At 46.1% G+C, this 25557-nt stretch overlaps 1 protein-coding gene across 2 annotated transcripts in view; it reads left to right on the forward strand.

Annotated features, from left to right (window-relative positions):
- The window catches only part of CDYL2 (chromodomain Y like 2), a 315741-nt gene that overhangs the window by 249938 nt on the left and 40246 nt on the right, over positions 1 to 25557 (forward strand). For both annotated transcript variants that reach the window (XM_057534002.1, XM_057534003.1), the window contains exon 2: positions 8888 to 9476. In XM_057534002.1, the coding sequence (XP_057389985.1) occupies positions 8888 to 9476 (589 nt within the window). The remainder of the gene's footprint in view (positions 1 to 8887; positions 9477 to 25557) is intronic.

The following is a 25557-nucleotide window of genomic DNA, read 5'->3' on the forward strand; positions in this document are numbered from 1 at the left end:
TTTTGCGCCTCAAATTTTACTTTGATATTCTTTACAAAATTTCATCCTGCCTGATATAGTTTTGTTCTTTCTTTTATTTTTCATTACTAAGCGAATAAGTATATAATGAGTACTTGGAATTGTTAGGTTTTATGATTGTTGTTCCCATTATTCATAAGCTTTTTTTCAAGTTTTCACATAACCTGCAATTGTATGTTAAAAACTTGAAATAATTATGGATTTTCAGAAGAGTTATATAGTACAAAGTTTCCATATACCCCTTAACCAGTATTTACATCTTACACCATGTACATTTATAAAAACTAAGAAATTAACATTGGTGCTACACTGTAAACTCACCTACAGACTTTATCAGGATTTCACCAGTGTTTCCATGAACATCCTTTTCTGTTTCAGGATCCAGTCCAGGATACCACATTGCATTTAGTTACTGCTTTTCCTCAGTCACCTCCAATCTAAGGCCATATCTTGGTCTCCTTGTAGTTTGTGACCTTGATACTTTTCCAGTGTACTGGTCAAGTATTTTGTAGACTGTCCTTCAGTTTGGGTTTGTCTGATGTGTAATCAATAGGTTATGGATTTGGGGGATTATACCACAAAGGGGAAGTGCACTTCTCAGTGAATCAGATCAGAGTATACATGGCAGCAACACGATTTATGCAGGTGATGTAACCTTGATCACTGTGTGGGCCAGGGTTCTGCACCGTACAGATACTCTTTTTTTCCTTTGCATACTCTGTTTGTTAGAAAGGGGTCATTAAGTCCAGTCACTTAAGGGGAGAGGAATTAAGCTGCACCTCCTAAAGGGAAGAGGATCAATTGGTGGGCATCTGTTAAAACTACCATGATAGTTCATAAATATGGCGGGGGAGATATTTTCAGGCTATGCAAATATCCTATTTCTCTTTAAAGTTTTACCAACTAGTTTTAGCATCCATCTGTGGCTCTTGTCTGTAGCAGTTATTACTGTGGTGCTCTAATGGTGATTTTTCTGTTTCCCTTATTCTTTTTACATTTATCATTTGGAATTCAGCTATAAGGAATATTTGTCCCTTCTCCCATTTGTTTATTTATTCCAGAGTCAGCAAGCTTTTTCTGCAATGGACCATATGGCAAATATTTTAGTTTTTGTGGACCATACAGTCTCTGTTACACAACTAACTCTGATAGCGTGAAGCACCATAGATGATACATAAATGAATGGGCGTGGTGTGTTCCAATGAATCTTTATTCTTAAAAACAGACACTGGGCCAGATTTGGCCTGCAGGCCAACTTCTGATAATTCATTTATTTATATCAGGTGAACTCATGGGTCTTTATTTTATTCTTTAGGTTATACATGTAGTACTATCACTATTTCTTTTCTTTTTTTTTAAATTTATTTATTTATTTATTTTTGGCTGTGTTGGATCTTTGTTTCTGTGCGAGGGCTTTCTCTAGTTGCGGCGAGCGGGGGCCACTCTTCATCACGGTGCACGGGCCTCTCACTCTCGTGGCCTCTCTTGTTGTGGAGCGTAAGCTCCAGACGTGCAGGCTCAGTAGTTGTGGTTCACGGGCCTAGTTGCTCCACGGCATGTGGAATCCTCCCAGACCAGGGCTCGAACCCATGTCCCCTGCATTGGCAGGCAGATTCTCAACCACTGCGCCACCAGGGAAGCCCCAGTTATTCTGCTCTTGATTCCTTCTAGTGTATTTTTCATTTCAGTTATTGTATTGTTCATCTCTCTTTGTTTGTTCTTTAATTCTTCTAGGTCTTTGTTAAACCTTTCTTGCATCTTCTCGAGCTTTGCCTCCATTCTTTTTCCGAGGTCCTGTATCATCTTCACTATTACTATTCTGAATTCTTTTTCTGGAAGGTTGCCTATCTCCACTTCATTTAGTTGTTTTTCTGGGGGTTTATCTTGTTCCTTCATCTGGTGCATAGCCCTCTGCCTTTTCATCTTGTCTATCTTTCTGTGAATGTGGTTTTTGTTCCACAGGCTGCAGGATTGTAGTTCTTGCTTCTGCTCTGTTTTAGACGTTTTTATAAATACGTTACCAGTTTTTGTCTGTGTGCTTAGTGTCTGTGTGGTTTAGTGTTTTCCAACAGAGTGGGTGTGGGAGTTCCTCTTGGTCCCCTCCTCACTTGGATGCTGCTGTGTTCCCCATTCAGACCCTCACCCGGATGCTGGCTTGAACTGCACGGCTATGAGCCGAATTTCTTGGTCTGCCAGCTGTTTCCTTAGTATATTGTAGTTTGACTGGACTGAGCGGGACATGCCACCTCTTCTTACTGCCTTCTTCTCTGACTAGATAATCTGAAGCAACCACCATCTTCTAGCCCTGAAACAGTCCATACCTGGTTGTCCCCAGAACTTGTCCCGTCTTTACTCTTCCCGAGGACTTCATACCCCAAGTTGTAAAGATGGGAGCCTGTGCCTCTCTGCCTCCAAGGAAGCTGTCCCAGGATGTTGAAAGGATGCAGAAAGAGAGGTCCTTGTGGGTGTGGGGTTTGAGGTCCAGGATATGGGGAATGTCCAAGGATGGCTGCTCTGGTGTATGTGTGGGCAGACGGCAGTTGTGGACATCATCTTCCTTTATTCCTTTTTGGCCTTGTTCTTCACATTCAGAGGTTAAGACATGTGCTAGTAACCCAAAGTTTCTCATCCAATGCCATCTGGTGCGAGGGGCCTTCCTTCCAGAGTCTGGAAAATCTTCGTTGGTGATCCTGGATTCCCAAGCTATTGTCATTTTATATGCTCTTTTGGTTTGATGGGAAGCTGCGATAGGGAATATGACTGATGATTAGTCTGTTTCCCTTTGAACCGATGGAGAATTGGAGCAGGAGGGGAGGGAGGCCCACATGGCATGCTGGGGGACCCCAGGAGAGTCAAGCTCAGGAGGCTACTTTTTTTTAAAATTGAAGTATAGTTGATTTACAATGTTGTGTTAGTTTCAGGTGTACAACAAAGTGATTCAGTTATACATACATATATATATCTATTCTTTTTCAGATTCTTTTCCATTATAGGTTATTACAAGATATTGAATGCAGTTCCTTGTGCTATATAGTAGGACCTTGTTGTTTATCTATTTTATAAATAGTGGTGTTTATCTGCTAATGCCAGACTCCTAATTTATCCCTCCCTCCCCTTTCCCCTTTGGTAACCATAAGTTTGTTTTTTATGTCTGAGTCTGTTTCCGTTTTCTAAATAAGTTTGTTTGTATTATTGTTTTTAGATTCCACATATAGGTGATACCATATGATATTTGTCTTTCTCTGTGTGACTTACTTCACTTAGTATGATAGGTGAAGTCCATCCATGTTGCTGCAAATGACATTATTTCATTTTTTATGGCTAAGTAATATTCCATTGTATGTATTATATACCAGCATATATATATATACACCACATCTTCTTTATCCATTCATCTGTTGATGGACATTTGTTTCCATGTTTTGGCTATTGTAAATAGTGCAGCTATGAATATTGGGGTGCATGTATCTTTTTGAATTAGAGTTTTCTTTGAGAGGCCACTTTTAAGCCATGCAAAGATGCTGTAGGTTTTCTGTGACCTGGCAGGAGTTGGGTGGAGCATCAGAAATTGCACATATGCCATCAGCCTCAGTCAGGTTGGGCTCACTGAGCAAGAGTGGTGAGTGGATATGGTGGCATCATTGAAAGCATGGGGTCTGGAGCCAAGATGCATCAGACCAAGTCTTAGCTCTCTGCTGCTTGTCAGAGGTGGGGTCTTGGCCGAGGTCCTTAATCCCTGGGCACCTCAGTTTTGTCCTTTATAAAAAAGAGAATAAAGTTACCTACCTTGTTCAGATATTTTGAAGATTAAATGAGTTGATATGTATAGTATTACATGACTGTGTAGGGATCACATAGGACAGTGGCTGGCATTTGGTAAATGCTGAGTGAGTGTTAGGTGGTGGTGGTGGTATTGGGTCACCTGCCAGTGAACAGCTGAGGAGGCTATCCGGCTGCCTGGAGAGGCCTCTCTCTGGTCCACATTTTCTCCATCTCCGAAGGCCCCATCCCTTCTCAGAGGAACCTCCCTGTGCATCCAATTTGAAGTAGCCGTTCTTTGTCACAGCCCCTTTCTCTTCACCGTCAGAGCACTTTTCATAATTGTGATCACCTGTGACTTCGTGCTCCCTCATTGAAGCGCCGTGTCCCCACCAGCCTGTGGGTGCCATGCTGGCGGGCTGTGGGTTCACCGTGGCCTGCGGTGCCTTGCGTACGGACACACATTACAGTGTTGGATGAAGGACTTCATGAAGCCGTTTCCTTCTTCAGTGCTTGGTGGCGCACATGCTTGGCACCTTGCTTGCCCGGTTCTGGTGGCTTCCCACTGGTGAGGCGTAGCCAGGTGGCCAAGAACTTGGGCCGAGGAGTCAGACGAACTAGGGTTCCAGTCTTGGCTAACCACCTACTGACTGTGTGATGGAGGGAAACTCACCTAACTTCTCTGAGCCTCAACTTCCTCACCTGTCAGTGGTGAGAATGCTGCCAAGTGGAAAGCTTGTAAGTTCTTAACACAGTTCCTGGAACTTAGCATGTACCACTAAAGGTGATTGTCGTCATCCTTATTCCTAACGAGACAGCCATCCACTTGTCATTGTGGCACTGGTAATAATTGCCTCAGAATTTCCTTGCCCCCACCTGCAGTAGAGCGGCATCTTGTGTTAACAGGGATCACAGAGAGAACATGTTAATTAATGATTTGGTTGAACTCAAAGGAATCATTCAGGGCCTCAGATCGCTTACCTTTGAATAGAGAAGGTGGCAGGTGTGTGAGCACATGCTTTTTAAATATCATTCACGCATTCCTAGGTAACTACAGGGGAAGGGAATTGAGCATTGTTTCCATTTGGAGGGCCTGAGCCTCAGGTAGTGCACGAGGCCTGTGCAGGTAGCGTGGGCGCGGGACATCAAGAGCAGAGCTGCTAGCACCTGGGGGCCCAGGTCTCTGTTTTCAACAGGTGTGAGGAGTTGAGGACAGTGGCGGAGGTTGGGGGAGCTTAAGGGAAAGACAGGATTTCCAGACAGAGAATGTTGCAGTCATTTAACATTCAAGTCCTAAATAATGTAGGCTTTTGTTATCAACAGAACAGATTAGAGTTCTGGTTCTATTTGAGGATCTCCCGAGAAGAAGAGGAAAAGAGGGTCAGAAAACCTGTACAGGGATGTAAAGAAGGAGATTAGGTCCCAGGAGATGGCGCGTTCAAAGTCTGATGGGGTGTTTGGGAGCCAGCTCTCCTCTGAGCTCCTTGTGGGCATTGTCGTCTTTCAGAAAAAGCAGTTGTTTTTCTGAACCTGAAAAATACCTGTTTTTTACAAAAGGTTTAAACGGTAGAAGAAATCATGTATATAAAATCACTTTTGTCACCTGAAGTTTTATATTTCTCAGAGCAATTCCCCTCATCTCCTCGTAGTGCTTTGTGGTGTTCAAGACACTACTTTCTCAATCACACCTTATTCCTTTTAGTTCTCCCAACAACCTTGCAGGAAGCTGCTATTATTATTATTATTACTATTTCTGTTTGACAGATGGGGACATTGAGTCCCAGAGAGGCTGGGCAACTTGCCCAGGGTCAATGTGAATAGAAAGTGGAAGAGCCAATAGTTTTTCCCCTGCATGTCAGGCCATTAATAATCCTGTTAATACTGTTCATTGTTGGTATTGGGTTAATTTAAGTAGAAATGACTGTCAAGCCACCCAGTGGCTTTCTGGATGGGACCAGAGGTGGAAGCAGTGGCCTTTCTGTCCCTCATAAAGCCACCTGTGACTCAATCCTCCAGTAGCTAGGAGGGAAGAAAACCAGCTCTTCCCCCAGCGTGGCCCCAAGTAGCCATGTAGACACTCCCCCCTTGCTGACTGCCCAAGCTTCTCGAGCAGCCCTCCTCTGCACAGCCATCTCCCACACTTGGAAGGACTTATCTAAGTAGGTGGGTTCGACTCTGTCTTCTTCCCAGGATGGGGTTGAGTGCCCTCAGGGGGTCATGTTCTGCAGGGTGGAGACACATTATCTTTAGATACCACCCAGCTTTGTATTCACGGGAGGGTATGCAAGATTAAGTGACCTTTACTCTGGAATGCTAATCTCCTTATTTGTATATTCTCCACTATCACCCTATGAGGTAGGTGCTGTTACTTCCCCCTTGTTAGGTGAGTCATCTGAGGTTTGGTAACTTGCTCAAGGACACAAGACTCCTAAGCAGGAGATTTAAACCAGATAGTCTCGCTCCATAGCATGTGTTCTTAAATACCATACTAAGTTCATGTTGATGAGTGTGCGCCATCCATTCCTGAACTCACCTCTCTACCCACCCTTTCACCTGTCACCCATCCATCTAGTCATCTGTCCATTTATAGATCTTTCCATCACCTACCCATCTCACTATCCTCCCATCCGTTTATCCATCTGTCTATCCACCCACCTACCCATCCCACTATTTACCCATCTCTTCATCCATCCAGCAAGGGTGGAGTGTCTACATGGCTCCTTGGGGCCACACTGGGGTAGCAGCTGGTTTTCCACTCTCCAGCCATCTGTTCATTCATCCATTCAACCATCCATTTTTCCATCCATCCATCCATCCATCTACCCATCCATCCACCTACCCACCTATCACTGTGTTGGCTGTTTGTCTAACATGGTTTTCTGCTTTATTCTGGGGAAGAAGTTTCTCCATTCTGGGAGCCAAGCACATGCTATCTGAAGCTGGAGACCTCCACGCCAACACACATCCCTTAGCTCATAGCCCTTAGACATTTCTGGGCTTCCTCCTGACACTCCTAGGTTGGCCTTCTCCAGAATGCTGCTATTTCCAGCAGTGCCATGTTGCTTGTTCACTTTCCTGCCTCCGTTAACTTGCAGAGGGTTTCCCCCTTCAAAGTCCTACAAGTGTGCAAAGCTGCAGGCTCCTCCAGAGACACTCTTGACTTTCTGCAGCATTATCACAAATGAACACCCAGCTAGTCCCATTCCTTGATTCAGAGATTGGAAATTGCATTCGTTTGGCGTGATTTTACTTTTTCAAGCTATTATAGAGTTTGTGTGATACATCTAGAAATTATGTAATAAATCTAAAACAGATGTTTACAGAGCATTTTATAAGGAAAGAAATTTTCATAGAAATAGGCCAATTTGATTTCAGATGGATTAATTAAGGAAACAATTTAAATTGTCTATGAAGAAGCAGTATTATAAAGAGGCAATATGGCCTAGCTGTTTAGATATTTATTAAGTGCAAAGCAATGAAAGTCGTTTAATTATTTTGCATAGCTTCTGTTGTATATAGATCATTGGGAGATAATCTCACTTTTCAAAAATTTTTATTTTTTATTATGGAAAAGTTTAGACACATAAAAATTCCAACATGCAGGCATGAACAGTTGTATAATGAACCCACATTTACCTATTACCCATCTTTAACAATTATCAACTATAACTGTAACCGCTTCTCCCCTCTCATATTGGTTTTTTTCCCATGAGTTTCGAGGGCATATTCCTCACTTACTGCTTCATTTCACTGGGTCGAATTCCATCCTAGAAAAGTATATTATCTTGACGTTAAAATATAGTAAACTTTTGAATATAATTGTTTACTTTTTCATTGAAATTTAGCTCTTTTTTGGGTAGAGCACTGGAAATTTTCTGTCAATTTTTTTTTTAATTAAAAATTTCAAATGTATAGCCAAGTTGAGAGAATAATAAGTGAAGCCTCACACACCCTTCACCCCGATTCACCAGTTATTAGCCTTCGGATTGGCATTTTCTAAGTGTGTTTTTCCATGTCTTGTTGAAGACAAGAGAGATTTACTTACTTTTGAAGGTACATAGACAGGAGTTACATGGCTCGAAAACCAGATATATGTTCAGATCTACCTCTACCACCTCTTAGCCCTGCATTGTAGGCAGGTTGCTTCATACTTAATCCCTCATCTATCAAATGGGAGCATTAATAATGTACACTCCGTGGGGTTATGCAAGGTACACAATAGGCGCTCAAAAAATGTCACCCATCACCTTACCGCGCAGCTGTACCCCCTATGTTGCAGCTGGGGGAGCCGAATAGGGGGATATTGGGCTTCATTGATTCGAGTCATTTTTGGTCAATATGGAAGATTTTTATAGTTGAGAGAGAGTTGGTATGGCCTAATGATTAAGAAACTAAACTTGGGGTGAGAGTGGTTCAGATCCCAGCTCTGCTCTTACCAGCTTGGAGCTTGGTTGGGAGACAGTCTCTCAGCCCCACTTCCCTCTCTGTAAAGTGGGGATAGGAAGAACACCTACTGCATCGGGTTGTTGTCTGGAGAAAATGAAACGGGACCATCCATGCCCAGCATTTAGTAGCGTCTGCCTCACACATGCCCAGCCAATGTTACTAATCATTAGTGTCATTGTAAGTAAGGACACATTAGCAGAGTGCCTATAATGTAAACGCTCAATGTTACTTCTTGTTATAAGTAATGGTGAAAAACAAACGCACACCAAATTGGTCTTTAAAAGTCTGATTCTACTTTGGTGCAGTGAAAAGAATAAAGATCTTCAGTGAACGCATGCAATGCGATTTCAAGTAAGAGGAAGCCTGGGATAGACAGGTAGATGCAGCCAGGTGGGTGTGGCATCACGCAGTCATCATGGGAAACAGCGATGGTTGTTGTTCACCGCCCATTCCCTTCAGCGATGTCCTAAAATAAACCAGCCTTCCTGAAGGCTCCTGGGAGGGTCAGCTTCCTGCCTCCGCAGCAGCTCGCCCCACGGCCAGGGCGGATCCCTCTATCCCGAGGGCTCTGCGTTGTTCCTGTGGCCTGGGACTAATTTTTTTTTTCCTTCTGTCTTTCTTTCTTTCTCTCTCTCTCTTTGCTGATTCTCCTCCTGCATCCCAGGTTGAAAGGATTGTAGACAAGAGGAAGAACAAGAAGGGAAAATGGGAGTATCTGATCCGGTGGAAAGGCTACGGGAGCACGGAGGACACGTGGGAGCCCGAGCACCACCTGCTGCATTGTGAGGAGTTCATTGATGAGTTCAACGGGCTGCACCTGGCCAAGGACAAGAGGCTCAAGTCGGGGAAGCAGCCCGGCGCCTCCAAGCTTCTGCGCGACGGCCGAGGCCCCTCGGTCGAGAAGCTGTCCCACAGGCCCTCGGAATCCGCCAAGAGCAAAGGGACTTCCCATAAACGGAAGCGGATCAACCCTTCCCTGTCCAAGCCGAAAAAAGGGTATCCGGCCAAGCCCCCTGCAGGCGGGGACAGGGCCACCAAGACGGTGTCGTACAGGACTACCCCCAGTGGCCTGCAAATAATGCCCCTGAAAAAGGCGCAGAATGGGATGGAAAACGGGGACGCCGGCTCCGAGAAGGAAGAGAGGCATTTTGGAAACGGGTCCCACCAGCCCGGCTTGGATTTGAATGACGTGGGTGAGCAGGACCTGGGCCACTGCCACGTGAGCCCCGCGGCGCTGGCGGAGAATGGACTCGGTACGTGGCTGGTCTTCCTCTCGGCTGGGGCTTTGCGGGCAGCCTAGGGAAACACACCACCCCCACCCTGGCCCTGACCCTCAGGCAGGCAGTAATTGCCCCTTTGTCTCTTTCACCTAGGGCACTGTGGGCTCGCTCACGTGCCTGCCCTGGTTACGGACACCTGTGCGCGTGGGGAGGCCAAGCCACTGACGCTCCAGCCAAGGCCTGTCCCGCGTCGGAAATCCCTGGCTGCGCTTAAAGGCGCCCAAAGCCATGGTAACCGCTCTGGAGCCCCTGCTCCGAGGGCGGCTCAGAGTCTCACCCATCAGGACCCGAGACTCGTGTCCCCAAAGGACCAGTGCCTTTCGGAGGCCGCACGCACCTCCCAGAGCCCTTGCTTCCAATGTCGCGCCCTCAGCGCTGTAGCCCAGAGAGGCGAGGTCTGGGCCAGACTCTGCTCCTCCTTCTCAGGCCCAGTTTGGACTTGGAATTCTCCCAGCTGGTCCTTAAGCTGGAGCCTCCTGCCCCTCATCTGCACTAACGTGCATGATCTGGCCCCATGTCTGTATTAGGTCCTAAATGCTGCCCCGACCCCATCCTAGGCCAGTTCTTTTGCTTTGTACCTTCTTGCCACCTCCCGCAAGCAACACAGCAAAGATTGGGGAATCCCTCCCTCTGACCAAGTCCCCACAAGCAAAATTAAGGAAAGAGGAGGCGATGACCCAGGTAATTCAAGCTCCCAAATCTGACATCTCCTCAATAGAGTGCTCAGTGGCTGAGTCTTCCAGGTGAGCCGTCTGCACCTGTTACCTGTGTTCCTTCATTTCTCAGGTACCCGTGTGTCCACGTGGTGCATTTTTCTCTTTAGCTGCCAGAACTCTAAGCCTTGGGATGTCAGGAAATCCTGCTCGAGTGTGGACGACCCATGCCCAACAGAGTAGGGCCACCCGATGCCCTGGATGGAACCAGAGTGCATGTGGGAATAGGGGTGCCGGGACACAGGTGGGACGGGTTGGGAGAGTTTCCGGAAGGATGGGGTGACAGAGGCAGACGCACATTAGAGGGATGATGATTTCAGAGTTCAGAGTGCTCAGGGCGCGCCCGGCTGGGGAGAACGTGGTGTCTTTAGGCATTCTGGCCGGGGAATCTGAGTGATCTGCTTTGAGGTTCCTCTTTCTCCAGAGAGAGGAATTTCACCCAGACAGGATTTATTTAGCAGTCTCTGCCCCAGATTGACTCATGTTTCCGTCTGGGGATCCCTGATGCTGACATGACTCTGCCTGCTAACATATGGAAAAGCTGTTTGTTTTAAAAATCCATCTCTCGGGGAGGAGTGGGCTTGTGTAAATGAGGCCTGGCACAAACATCGGTGTTTGATGTTCCTGTGACAGCAGCGGAGGGATTCCCTGTCTCTGGAAGGGGGGCTTGTGAGGCTCCTTGGGTGTGATTGCTGGCACCCCGGCTGGTGGCAGCCCTCTACCCTGCTCAAGACGCGGCTGCCCTGAGAGTGGGGGGATGGGAACGTGGGCGGGGAGGTGTGCTGACTCTAGCTGCCACCCTGCAGGGCCGAGACGGAAGTCAGACCTGTAGAGAAGTTCCGATGAAGGCATACTTCTCCTTCCGTGCCCTTTTCCAGAGCGGGGCAGGGCTGCTAGCTGTGTGCAGTCTGTCCTTGGGCCTCATCGATACCGCCCGGTTCGTGATCTGGTGGTGGAGCATGGTTCCCCGTGACCCGGGGAAACAGATGAGAATGAGCCTGCTGGCCTCAGTGGTGGCCTTGTTAACCTCGAGCGCTTCCCTTGATCTTTCTTGTCTCTGATCTCTTCTTGGCCTCATTTTTTCCCCATGTTGAATGTTCTCTACTCCACTCGGGCCCATGCCTGGACAGAGGGAAGGAAGCCACCTGCCTCTCTTTTGTTTGGTTTTGGGTGTTCCCAAAGGGCCCTTGTGTTTAATCGCATCCCACAATATTGGTGTCCTTGAGGTTCTCATGAGCCTAAGGCAGTGGTTCTCAAATTCATGTGTGTAAGATTCCCTGGCACTTTGTTAAAATGCAAATCCTGTAGAATCTGATTTACTAAGTCTGGGGTGGAGCCCAGAAGATGGGTTTTTAACAAGCACCCTAGGTGGCTCTCATGCATTTGGGGACCTGCTCTGTGGCAAAATGGGGTGATAATTACGTTTCACATCAGGTGTCAATTTAAATCAATTCAATACTTATTTTGTTCTTCCTGAGAGTTAATCACCATGCTAGGTGCTTGGAGTAAAGTAATAAAAAGATAGGTAAGGATGGCACCCTCTGACACTTACAGTCTGCTCTCCACTAGGTTGAGAGTGGGTGTCTCTGGGTCATTGTTGAGAAGACTCCTGAGGCTGACTCACTGGAAGGAGTAACACATATGTTACGTAGATGGTATGCCTTTCCATATCTGCATGACATCTTCTGTGGTCACTGGGGTGATAAATGCCCCAGCCCTGGACAGCTTTTAACACTCTAGTTAGAAATAGCATACTATCCACGTCTTGGAGTAACTGGGAAGAGGAAAAGACTGAGAATCCTTGCCAGAGAGAGAGAGAGAGAGAGAGGAGAGAAAGGTTTGGGGTTCTTGGAGAAGACCCAAGACAGAGGGGGTTGTGTCGTTCCAGAACTTGCCAGCCAGGGGTCAGAGGCGTAGTCAAGCACAACGTGACTCCACTTATGTTTTCAGCCCGAGGGAAGCCTTGATGCAGCCAATGTCCATGCCCATGCAGACCCTGAATGTTTTCCTCCACGCCCCCCTCCGCAGCCCCACCTTCTCTGACCACTGCCACCAAGGATCCAGATCCCAGTGGCACAAGGGTGAGGTAGCAGGGTTTTCAGCACGGAGGGGGCCTCATCTTTGCCTTGCAGAAGGGGACGGGGAGATCCTGGCTACGCTTTCCCAGCATTTGTTTTGGGGGTGGGCTGTTGCTTTTTATATGATTTCAACTTCTCTTTGGTGAATTAAGGTTCTGCATACAGAAAAGCAACTTATGTAACACGTTACTCATTTACTGCTGACTTCCCCGATCTGAGCTGTGGGAACAGGTGCTAAATTGGGGCTCCAGCGGGTGGTGCTTTGGTCTCAGACAGCATTTTCCCCAGCAATGTTTGTGAAGCGCGTGCGGCGACTCAGTGCCGCTTTTGCTTCTGATTCTTCTCCCATAATGACAAACGGCTCTGTGGTCCAGGTACCATCCGCCTCAGTATCCCTTCGGGAGCTTGTTAAAAGTGGGCTCTACCCCAATCAAATGAATCTCAGGGGGCAGGGTGTGGATTGTGTCTTTTAAATGCTGAATTTTAAGTGCCATGGTATATACAGTAGTTCTTGCATAAGCGTTTCATTGTAAGTGATGGGTGGTTCATAGATCCCATCCTTTGTTGGTAGATCGAGTTACTCCTTCAGTTTTAAGCTTGTAAGTGGGAATGTGATTTAGTCCTTTAAACGTTTAAAACCTGATATAATTTCTCCTTCTTGCTAATGCACTCTCTACCAGGCATCCCTCTCTCTCTCTCTCTTTTTTTTTCCCCCTAAAACAGACCTGTTTCATCCATATAGAAAAACCGTTGGGTTAGTGAACTCCTCCTGTGGTCTGGTCAAGAACTCATTAGTTCTGTTTCATCAGAATAGGCCAAAGCATCAATATTTGACAGATTCAGATGAACCTTTAACCTGTGGACACACCCCTGACTAGGAGCCAACTCTGAGCCCCAGCACAACACACAGACGCCCAGCGTTTTCCAAATTTCCCTGAAGCCAATGAGTTTCCACTTTGATGCTGACCCGGTGACCCCGTGTTCACATTTCTTTGAATTTTGAGAATCATCGTCCTTGTTTCCTGATGAGTGTTGTCTGTGGCCCAGGCGCTGCATCTCAGACACCGCCTGATTCAGTGTTTTCAGAATTGTTCCTATCACTGAGTGAGTCATCCCACACAAATGTGCAACGCTTGCCATCGGTCTCTCCATTGATCTTTTAAAATTATCTCAGCTTTCACTTCTCTCATGTTTGTTTATCTCTTCCTACTCACTCTATCAACACGATGATCGTTTTCCTTTTATCGATCATAATGGAGTAACCATGTTTTAAAAGCACTTCAGAACTAAGCGTGAACATGGGAAATGCCCTATGACTTTCGAGAACCTCGGGCTCTCAGACATGGAGCCGGCATCGGAATCCACTGGCGGGTATGTTAAAACACAGATTACTGTGCCAACCCCCAGAGTTTCTGATTTAGTAGGTATGGAGGAGAGCCTGAAAATCTGCATTGCTAGCAAGTTCCCAGATGCTGCCGCTGGTCCAGGGACCCTGCTTTCACAACTGCTCGCTGCTCTAGACGAATAAGCACCAAGGTGGTTGGGACAAAAATGACAGACAGTGGTTGGGAACACCAGTTGGTGGTACTGGGGAGAGTTGAAGCCCTTTTGCTCTGGTCCTTGAGTTTGCATTCCTGAGGATTCGTAAGTTGAAAGTTTGTGAAATGAAGTTGTTAAGTGGAAAGTCTTATTGCATGGGAACTTCCCCGTTAGGCCTTGGAGTTTACAAAGTCCTTTTGTGATCCTTTTAGTCCTAACTGGCAGCTGTTAGGAGACTACCCATTTTTCGGAGGAGGAGACTGAAGTTACAAGTGTCCAGGTTGGGACTAGGAGAGAAATCCAGGCAGTTCGACTCCAGAGATGGTCCCTAGATCACTGCTCAGCTGGCTCCCAGGCAGTACAAGGCAGTTCCTGATCCCTGATAAAAATATGCCCTGACTGAACTCTGCTCAGTGTTATGTGGCAGCCTGGATGGGAGGGGAGTGTGGAGGAGAATGGATACATGCATATGTATGGCTGAGTCTCTTTGCTGTGCACCTGAAACTCTCACCACATTGTTCATCAGCTGTACTCCAATGTAAAATAAAATTTAAAAAAAAATATGCCCTGGTTGGGGGACCCCCAGAGTGCTGGTGGGGCAGAAGCCACTTGGACTCACCCTCATTGCTTATTGATGGACAGATATAATCGTTCTAAGCCTGAGAAATTGAGATTAACTCTGTGCCATTCAATTTGAAAGCCAGGAGTAAATGATCAATTTCATTAAAAAAATACAACTTAAAACGGACTCACTGACAACTAGAAAACCTGAATAGGGCAATAACTCTTTTTTTTTTTTTAACATCTTTACTGGAGTATAATTGCTTTACAATGGTGTGTTTCTGCTTTACAACAAAGTGAATCAGCTATACGTATACATATATCCCCATATCCCCTCCCTCTTGCGTCTCCCTCCCACCCTCTCTATCCCACCCCTCTAGGTGGTCACAAAGCACCGAGCTGATCTCCCTGTGCTATGCAGCTGCTTCCCACTAGCTATCTATTTTCCATTTGGTAGTGTATATAAGTCCATGCCACTCTCTCGCTTCGTCCCAGTTTACCCTTCCCCCTCCCCATGTCCTCAAGTCCATTCTCTACATCTGCGTCTTTATTCCTGTCCTGCCCCTAGGTTCTCCAGAACCTTTTTTTTTTTTTTTTAGATTCCATATGTATGTGTTAGCATATGGTATTTATTTTTCTCCTTCTGACTTACTTTACTCTGTATGACAGTCTCTAGGTCCATCCACCTCACTACAAATAACTCAATTCCGTTTCGTTTTATGGCTGAGTAATATTCCTTTGTATATATGTACCACATCTTCTTTATCCATTCATCTGTCAGTGGACATTTAGGTTGCTTCCATGTCCTGGCTATTGTAAATAGAGCTGCAGTGAACATTGTGGTACATGACTCTTTTTGAATTATGGTTTTCTCAGGGTATATGCCCAGTAGTGGGATTGCTGGGTCATATGGTAGTTCCATTTTTAGTTTTTTAAGGAACCTCCATACTGTTCTCCATAGTGTCTGTTTCAATTTACATTCCCACCAAGAGTGCAAGAGGGTTCCCTTTTCTCCACACCCTCTCCAGCATTTATTGTTTGTAGACTTTTTGATGATGGCCATTCTGACTGGTGTGAGGTGATACCTCATTGTAGTTTTGATTTGCATTTCTCTAATGATTAGTGAAATTTGCCTTATGTATTGAGGTGCTCCTATGTTGGGTGCATAAATATTTACAATTGTTATATCTTCTTCTTGGATTGATCCCTTGATCATTATGTAATGTCCTTCTTTGTCTCTTATAATTGTCTTTATTTTAAAGTCTATTTTGTCTGATATGAGTATTGCTACTCCAGCTTTCTTTTGATTTCCATTGTCATGGAATATCTTTTTCCATCCCCTCACTTTCAGTCTGTATGTGTCCCTAGGTCTGAAGTGGGTCTCTTGTAGACAGCATATATACAGGTCCTGTTTTTGTATCCATTCAGCCAGTCTGTGTCTTTTGGTGGGAGCATTTAATCCATTTATATTCAAGGTAATTATCAATATGTATGTTCCTATTACCATTTTCTTAATTGTTTTGGGTTTGTTATTGTAGGTCTTTTCCTTCTCTTGTGTTTCCTGCCTAAAGAAGTTCCTTTAGCATTTGTTGTAGAGCTGGTTTGGTGGTGCTGAATTCTCTTAGCTTTTGCTTGTCTGTAAATGTTTTAATTTCTCTGTTGAATCTGAATGAGCTCCTTGCTGGGTAGAGTAATCTTGGTTGTAGGTTTTTGCCTTTCATCACTTTAAATATGCCCTGCCACTCCCTTCTGGCTTGCAGAGTTTCTGCTGAAAGATCAGCTGTTAACCTTATGGGGATTCCCTTGTATGTTATTTGTTGTTTTTCCCTTGCTGCTTTTAATATTTTTTCCATGTATTTAATTTTTGATAGTTTGCTTAATATGTGTCTTGGCGTGTTTCTCCTCAGATTTATCTTGTATGGGACTCTCTGAGCTTCCTGGACTTGATTGACTATTTCCTTTCCCATTTAAGGAAGTTTTCAACTATAATCTCTTCAAATATTTTTTCAGTCCCTCTCTTTTTCTCTTCTTCTGGGACCCCTATAATTCAGATGCTCGTGCGTTTAATGTCCCAGAGGTCTCTAAGACTGTTCTCATTTCTTTTCATTCTGTTTTCTTTATTCTGCTCTGCAGTAGTTATTTCCACTATTTTATCTTCCAGGTCACTTATCCGTTCTTCTGCCTCAGTTATTCTGCTATTGATTCCTTCTAGAGAATTTTTAATTTCATTTATTGTGTTGTTCATCATTGTTTGTTTTCTCTTTAGTTCTTCTAGGTCCTTGTTAAACGTTTCTTGTATTTTCTCCATTCTATTTCCAAGATTTTGGATCATCTTTACTATCATTACTCTGAATGCTTTTTCAGGTAGACTGCCTATTTCCTCTTCATTTGTTTGGTTTGGTGGGTTTTTACTTTGCTCCTTCATCTGCTGTGTGTTTCTCTGCCTTCTCATTTTGCTTAACTTACTGTGTTTGGGGTCTCCTTTTCGCAGGCTGCAGGTTCATAGTTCTTGTTGTTTTTGGTGTCTGCCCCCAGTGGCTAAGGTTGGTTCAGTGGGTTGCATAGGCTTCCTGGTGGAGGGGACTAGTGCCTGTGTTCTGGTGGATGAGGCTGGATCTTGTCTTTCGAGTGGGCAAGACGGCGTCCGGTGGTGTATTTTGGAGTGTCTGTGGCCTTATTATGATTTTAGGCAGCCTCTCTGCTAATGGGTGGGGTTGTGTTCCTGTCTTGCTAGTTGTTTGGCATAGGGTGTCCTGCACTGTAGCTTGCTGGTCGTTGAGTGGAGCTGGGTCTTAGCGTTGAGATGGAGATCTCTGGGAGAGCTTTTGCCGTTTGATATCACGTGGAGCTGGGAGGTCTCTGGTGGACCAGTGTCCTGAACTTGGCTCTCCCACCTCAGAGGCACAGGCCTGACACCCGGCTGGAGCACCAAGACCCTGTCAGCCACACGGCCAGGTACGTGGGGAGTTTCTTGCCTTTTGGGAGGTCTGAGGTCTTCTGCCAGCGTTCAGTAGGTGTTCTGTAGGAGTTGTTCCACATGTAGATGTATTTCTGATGTATTTGTGGGGAGGAAGGTGATCTCCACGTCTCACTCCTCCGCCATCTTGAAGGTCTCCCTCGGGCAATAACTCTTAAATTATTAAATCAGTCTTTACACATCTCTCATATAAAGCAGGAAGAAGGCACACAAGGCTCAGATGATTTTAAAGGCAAGCCTACCTAATATTCTAGAACGGAAACTTTCCCTCTCATATCTGAATGGTTGCAGAGAACAGAAAAAGAGAAAACACTCCAACTCTTGTGAAAAGACCAGTATAACCTGGATTTCCAAACCAGACAAGGAAGGGAGGAACAAGGAAAATTATAGGCTAGGTTCACTTAAGAGTATAGTGGTAAAAGTCTTAAATAACCCTCCTGGGCTTGTTATAGTTCCCTGATACTTCCTCAAAATTGTGATTGTTTCAGAAACGTCTTGTTCCATGCCCTGAACTTGACCCCAGTTCATGACCTTTAGAATCACCAGTGCTTCTGGAGGTGCCCAGCTTGTCCCCAGTGGCACGGGCAGTGGCCCCAAGCCATCTAGTGAATCACAGAAAGTCTGAAAAGGGTGTCCACATGGGGCCTCTTGTGAAGGCAGGTATCCGTTTCCTTGGGCACAGCTGTTCTTTTAAGAAACTTCAAACACCCACTCCCAGGCAGCAGACTTTAACCAACCTTTTTGTTTTTTCAGAAGTGGGTCATTTTCCAGACACATAACAACCACCAAAGCCTAAGGGGTTCTTAGGTTTTGTCTTTCAAAGCATGGCAAGTGAGCAGCTTGTGTGAATGAATGAACTTAAAACCCTTTTACGGGTAATGTGCAGACCTGTCCAACGTGGCCACTGCATCTGAGTGGAAAGTGCCTGACTGTGATGGAAAATCTGACTGTCAGCCTGATGCAAGGCAAATCCAAGGGGGAATTCGACTCTCCCTGTGGGTTCCCCATTTCCGGATTTGATTTTGGCATCCAGAGGAGGCTGACAGAATCTTGACTACTGTCAAGACTCGCGGAAATCGACAGATTACTTTCCCTGCCAGCTCCGATATTGTTTTCCTCTCTCAACTACCTCAAAAAAAGTCTTAGGAGCTGTTTCCAAGTCCCATTCGTCAGTGGTGAACAAAAGACGGGGAGTGGGGAGTAGAAGTCCCACCCCTCCCCAGTCACAAGCTGTGAGAGGGGTACATTGTCTGCAGAGGGTCTCAAAACAATGGTAAAATTCAGTTTGCAGATGTTGGTGAAAAGCTAGTCCTCCCTACCGGGGTGGACCCCCAGGACCAGGGCTCCGGCTCCACCTGCACTGGCCCTGCAAAGAGCCAGTCTCCATAAATAGTGCTGATAATGTGGTGCTGGGCTCCCACTGTAGCGGAAGCCTCACTGTTTGTGTTTAACCAGTGCATATCATTTAATACCCTCACTGGCTCTCTGACCTAGCAACTTGACAACATAGCAACACAACAAGGTTAGCTATGATTAGCCTTGCTTAGAGATGGGGAAACTGAGGCTCAGAGGGGTGGGGACACGGAGTGCCAAAGGGAGGAGCTAGGTGGTGCCTGGTCTGGCGATGCTGAAGCTCTCAGAGGTCTGTGACCCGTTTTATAAAAAGACACTTCAGGGATTTAGGTTCAAACCAGCAAAGCTCTCCCCAGGGTCCTAGGGCAGCATTCGGGCCAGCATCCCTGAGTCTTCCTAGGAGATATCTTCAGTGGTTCCAAAGATGCTGGCTTGGCATTCTAGGGAGATGGAATTGCCAGTCCTGAGGATTTTCCTCTAGGCCTTGTTTTCTATTTTTTAACATTTTGTTGGAGTCTAGTTGATTTACAGTGTTGTGGTAGTTTCAGATGTACAGCAAAGTGATTCAGTTATACATATACATATATTCATTCTTTTTCAGATTCTTTTCCCATGTAGGTTATCACAGAATATTGAGCAGAGTTCCCTGTGCTATACAGTAGGTCCTTGTTTGTTGGTAGGTCTATTTTATACATAGTAGTGTGTGTCTGTTAATCCCAAACTCCTAATTTATTCCTCCCCTCCACTTTTCCCCTTTGGTAACCATAAGTTTGTTTTTGAAATCTGTGAGTCTGTTTCTGTTTTGTAAATTAGTTCATTTATATCATTTTTTTTTTTTTTTTTTACCTCTAGGCTTTAGATTAAAAGGCACACACACACACGCACACTCACAACACTTCAAGGGAACTCCCTTAATTATCAAAGTTTATTTCAGTGCTAGAAGAAATAGCAAAAATTAAAAGTCAATCAGCGTCCATCAGCTGATGAAAGGGTAAACAAAATTTTTTATATCCATACAATGGAATGTTACTCAGTCATAAAAAGGAATGAAGTACTGACACAGGCTACAACCTGGATGACCCTTGAGAACACAACGCTAAGTGAAAGAAGCCAGTCACAGAAGACCACTTACTGTATGACAATTTATTTGAAAGGTCCAGAGTAGGCAAATCTATAGAGACAGAAAGTAGATTAGTGGTTGCCAGAGGCTGGGAGAATGAAAGGAACGGGGAATGACGGATGGTTGCACAACTCTGCAAATACACTTGCTAATCACTAAATTATATACTTTGAATGGGTGAATTTTAGAGTATGTAAATTATATCTCAACAAAGCTGTTTCAAACAAAAAGGAAAAGAAACAACAAGTAGAATAAAAAAAATGGCTAGTGCTTGCCACGTGTCAGGGACCCTCCTGAGTGCTGTCCGCAGAGATGCCCCCATTCCCCACACCTCTCAGATTTGTCCAAGTGCAGCAGGAGGTGGAGCTGGAATAGAGCCACAGTGCGACTCCTGAACACCAGATCCCACCTACGAAATCCAAGCGCTCTTAGTGGACCAACAGCACATACGAGTCTCCTGCAGCTGCTGTAACGCACCGGGTGGCTTAAAGCAACACACATTTATACTCTTAGAGTTTTGGACGTCAGAAGTCTAAAATGGCTTGGCAGGGCTGTGCTCCTTCTAGAGGCTCTAGGGGAGGATTGGGTTTCTTGTCTTTTTCAGTTTCTAGAGGTCGCCCGCATTCCTTGGTTTGTGGCCCTGCATCTGTCTCTCTGCCCTCTGCTTCCATTGTCACATCCCCTTCTCTGACTCTGCCCCTCCTGCCTCTCTCTTATAAGGACCCTTGTGATGATACTGGGCCCACTCAGTGTAATCTAGGGTCATCTCCTCATCTCAAGAGCCTCAATCACATTTACCAAGTTCCTTTTGCCACGTCAGGTCACATATTCCCAGGTTCCGGGGATTAGGATGAGGACATCTTTGGGGGTGCATTATTCAGCAGACCGCTGGCACGTAGGAGAATTTGGAGGGAAGAAAGTTGAGGCACGTGGGTTTCTATTCTTGTATGGGCAGAAACCAGTTGGTAACAAGGAAACACGAATTTTGTCCTTTGGATTAGACAGTGCATGTAAAGGGAATCATCTGCTTGGTGTGGACTGGTAAATGGCTGGCGGGCACTGAAGTTGGCTTAAGTTTGCTTGTTGATCTCAGAGATGGGAGGTGAGCAGCAGGTCCCACAAGACAGGAAGCACTTTCTGAATTCCACAAGGCGGCTCCGTGTGACGCATCCCACATCAGCATTTATCTTAGACAAGCTGGCTCAAGCCCTCCGAACGCTTGAGCCTCGCTAATAATGACAGTAGCGGCAATGGCATCAATAACAGGTATTTATTACATCCTTGCTGTGCGTCAGGTGCGGGGCTCAGGATTTTACATGCAGTAGCTCAGGCAGTCCTGACAGCTCTATGAAGTAGGTCATCTTTTCATCCCTAGTTTACAGGTGAGGAAAGTGAGCCTTTCAGAAGTTAGGACCTCCAGAGGGTAATGTGGTAGAGTCAGAATTCTGACCCAGCTTTTTTTTTTTTTTTTTTTTGAGATCCAGGGCTTTTTAAAACTTTCTTACACTGCCTTAATGTGTGATATCTGACTTTCTTACCAGACCCTAATCACACAGTGGGAAAAAGCCTGTTCTGCTCATGTGTGTGCATGCACGTGTGTGTGTGTGTTTGTGTCTGTGTGTGTGGAAAACACTTTGTATGACAACATTTGCATTTTCATTTTTCTACTCAGTAGAATATGAGTATAGCATATACTATATGCTCAGTATAGCATATGCCTATTTCCATATTGGGCAGGTCTTCATGTTTGTAATTTTAGTCATGCCATTATATTTTTTCAAGAGAACATACAATATTTTACTTAGTCTCTTGTCTTTGGACATTTAGGTTGGGTCTAAACTACTTTGGTTTTATCTTGTTTTATTTCTCAGTTGTTTTCTTAGAATAAATTCCCAGAGGCAGGATCGTACTGGTGATTTTACCCCTCTCCCTGGCAAAAAAAAGAAGACTGTACAAATATTTAACAGTAACCAGCGAGGTCTGATTTGTAGTTTTGCCACTGTCTTGCCAGCATTGTTTGTGGGGGAAGAAAAGGGGGAACTTCGGTCTCTCTCTGATTTACATTTCTTTACTTATCACTGAGGTTGGGTCTTTTGTCCACATGCTCATCGACTCTTTGTGGCTTGTCTGCTCCCATCTCTGAACTTGGGGGTTGTGCTGCCAGCCTTGACAAAGGAGGATGGAGGCGAGGGCAAGGTGTGCCTGCAGGCTGGGGAGGAGGTGGGCTTGGCCAAGGGGCTGATGTGTTTAGGGAAAGACTCAGGGTGACTTCTAGAAGGCTGGCGGGGCCAGGGTGGGCAATGCCTGGATGCCTGAGGACCTGACCCTAGTTGTACTTACAGGACCAGCTGCTGCGCAGGTCATCAATGGAAGGACTGATCCTACGTTTCTGATTTAAGGTTTCCTGATGACTTTCTGATCCTAAATTATGGATGAACTGTCAGAAAAGACAGAAATAGCAAAATCTCCTCGTGGCCCGTATGTCAGTGGTGAAGGTGGAGAAGGGAATTGTGACTGCCCTCCACTGCTGCCACCTGTCAGCTTCCGGCTGCCCAGCCCAGCACCCTCTCCGGTGCCCCCGGGCCTTCCTGCAGTTCTGACTCGGTTCTGGGGCCTCCCCACCCCTGGAGTCCACGGCTAGGCACGGCCACGCTCCCCGGTCCTCGGCGTCTCTAAGTCCTGAGCTGTAGGGGCTCTGGGGGAGTGGCCCCCGCCTCATCCCGTCCCGTCCCTGGGCACTTGGAGGAAACTTCAGCTCGGTCACCTTGGCCCTCCCTCTTCCCATTTCCTGTCCACGTGGTGAAGTGCATTGTCCGCTGTTGTCCCTTCTTGCTCTTTTTCTTGTGAGTATTTATATCTTTCTAAAAATTTATTCCTTCACTGCTATTTCAGGGTGGTTTCATGAGAGAGAAATGGGTTGGGATGGTGGCCTATCTAACTGCAGGTCCCCAAAATGCCCCTTCCCTTTTCTCCCCCCGACTTCTTTCCCTCCCTTCCTCCCTTCCTTCCTTCCGTCCTTCCCTCCCTCCCTCCCTCCCCCCTTCCTTCCTTCCTTCCTTCCTTCTTTCCTTCCTTTTTAAAGTTAAAAAGTAACTTATTTCAGTTTAAAACACTATGGAAAGTATAAGCTTTTAAAAAATTCAAGTTCCCCCCTTCTTTTTTCCCAAATTCTATTTAGAGGTGACTGATGTTAATATTTCCCTATAGATCTTTCTGGACCACTCTCTAAGCTTATGCAAATTATATATATATATATATTTATTTATTTATTACACATTATATATTATATGTGTAAAAATGTTCTGTTTGCTGAAATATCTGTTGAGGGAATGATGAACAAGAATAATCCCACGTCTGTGGGTGCGGTGGGTGTATATACACACAGGCGCACGAGCACACACATGTGAGACGCCGAGGCCTCACTGAGAAGGTGGCATCTGGGTAAAGACTGGAGGTGGTGAGAACATCTTGTTTTAAATTTAAAACTCCATCTGTGTCAGGCATGTGGATGTGCCTCCGCTTTCTGGCTGCCTGGGGTTTCATGGTGTGCGGGGACTTAGCTGTCCTCTCTCTGTTGGGCGTTCAAGATGCCTCCCGAGGCGCACACTCTTGCCAGCTCTGGCTGCTGCCAGTCTTCATCATGCTTCTCCAAGCTCTGTTGTTTTGATTTTAGTTTACAAATGAGGGTGAGCATCTTCTCACGTTCCCCCCACCTGTGTTTCCTTCCCTGGGAGGGGCCCGAGTATCGTCCTGCCAAGTAGAGCAGGAGGTGACACTCAGTATGGTGGGTGGACCAAGGCATTTGGCCATGTGGCTTCAGGCAAATTGCTTGGCTTCTCTGGGCCGTATTCTTCATTCATAAAAATGTAGATATAATCATACCTCATGGGGTTTGGTAAAGAATAAGTGAATTCATTCATAGAAAGCCCTTAGACTATTACCTGGCATATGGTAGACATTTGATAAACATTAGCTATATTATTTGAATCCAGTGCTCGTTTCTCTAGCTGGGTCTTTGTGTTTTCCTATTTGTTTTTCAGAGCATTTTATATATTGTATATGTTAATCCCTTGTTATATTTTTTAACGCAGCTGTACTCACTGTATACCAGGAACTGTTGAGACATAGTTGCAATCCCACATAGCATGGTGGAGAGACACAGAAGATATTGAGGGAGTTACAAGCAGGAGTGCCTAAGCCAGCTTGGGAAGGTAGTTAGGAGAGGGCTTCCTGAGGGAGGTGACATGCAAGCTGAGTCTGATAGCATGAGCCAGAATGAGCAAGGAAAAAGGCAGGGCCTGTGGGAGAAGATGACAGCGCCCACCGAGGCACAAAGCCAAGGATCAGCGTGTGGGAGCATGATACCACGTCGCAAAGAACGCGGCAGCCCAGCCAATTCTGGACCACCCTGCAGGGGAGGCTGCAGCTGCAGTGTTGGCTTAAGAACTGGGTGGATGAAGCCTGCAGTAGGAGGGTGTTTGGGACTCTTTCTGGAAGGAGCTGAGAGAGTCCCTTGTGCAGCTCACACTCCCCAGCCCTGCAGAGCCTCTCTGATCTGGCCTCGCTTGCATCCTTCTCCACGCCATCTCCCCGTGTTGTGCACGGTGTATGTCCCTCCCTGCCCGCCCTCCGGTGGGCACTTAACCTCTGCTCATCCTTCATGGCTCACTAAGCAGCAATCCCCGCCATGGAAACTCCCCTGACTCCCAGGGTAGGTCAGCTTTCCGTTTTTTCCACACCTAGAACCGTGTTTCCTTACTGACAGCAGGTACCTCAGTTTGTAATGGTCGCAGCCTGATTTCTCGAATAGTCGCTGCCTCCCCCTCTGGATTGTCAGCTCCTGAGGGCAGGGATGGTTTCTAGTTTTGCTTCCACTTGTAGTTCCGACACCTAACACTGCCGGGCACATAGGAGGTGCTTCAGAAACACCTACCGAATGAGGGGGTGAATGAGTGGATGGACCAGAGAGAGAAGCAAGAAGCCTCTCCTGCTTGGAGACGCGGGGGTCCTGAGCCCCCGTGAATCGTCGCATGTCTGTCAAGTCCACCCATTGCACCTCCCACCCCAGGCGGGCTGGCTCACGTTCTCACATTGCACACCTGCTCCTGGTAATGTGGCACGGAGAGCCTACGTTTTGTCAGGGCTCCTGAGAGCACCTGAAGGATTCCCTTTCCAGAGTTTTGTCTGACAGTTGTTCTCTCCACCTGCCCGTGGCCCTGCTGGCTGCGCTTCTTTCTCCACCCTTAATAGTCACGCAGTCTCACCGGCTTCTAATTAAGCCCATGGGCTCAGACCCTGCCTGTCCTCCGTCAAGGGCACTGCATGTCCTTTTCAGCAGAGTGTATTTCATTCGGGTCACATGTTCTGTATTTTGTGTAGTCCTTCGCTGTGGAAGAGAAAATGCAGCGGACTTCTTCACAGAAGGACTACTTACATAAAGGGCTTTGGGATTTCTCCTGTAAGGTTGTTGTGGGTTTTGGAGGCATCGTGGTGAGGAAGAGACTGGAAAGAGTGAGGGTGGGCTTTGGAGACAGAGGATCTGTGAGTTCAAGTACAGACTGCCTCTTGTTGAGCCAGTGACTCTAGGCAAGTGTTTCCAGCTTTGGAGCCTTGGTTTTCACCTCTGTCCTAGGGGGATAACAGTACCCACCACAAAGGATTAAATGGTGAGTCCCTGCACACAGGCAGTGCTGGTGGATGTTAGTTTCTCTTC

Source organism: Balaenoptera acutorostrata, chromosome 19 (genome assembly GCF_949987535.1).
Source record: "Balaenoptera acutorostrata chromosome 19, mBalAcu1.1, whole genome shotgun sequence".
Lineage (NCBI taxonomy): Eukaryota > Metazoa > Chordata > Mammalia > Artiodactyla > Balaenopteridae > Balaenoptera > Balaenoptera acutorostrata.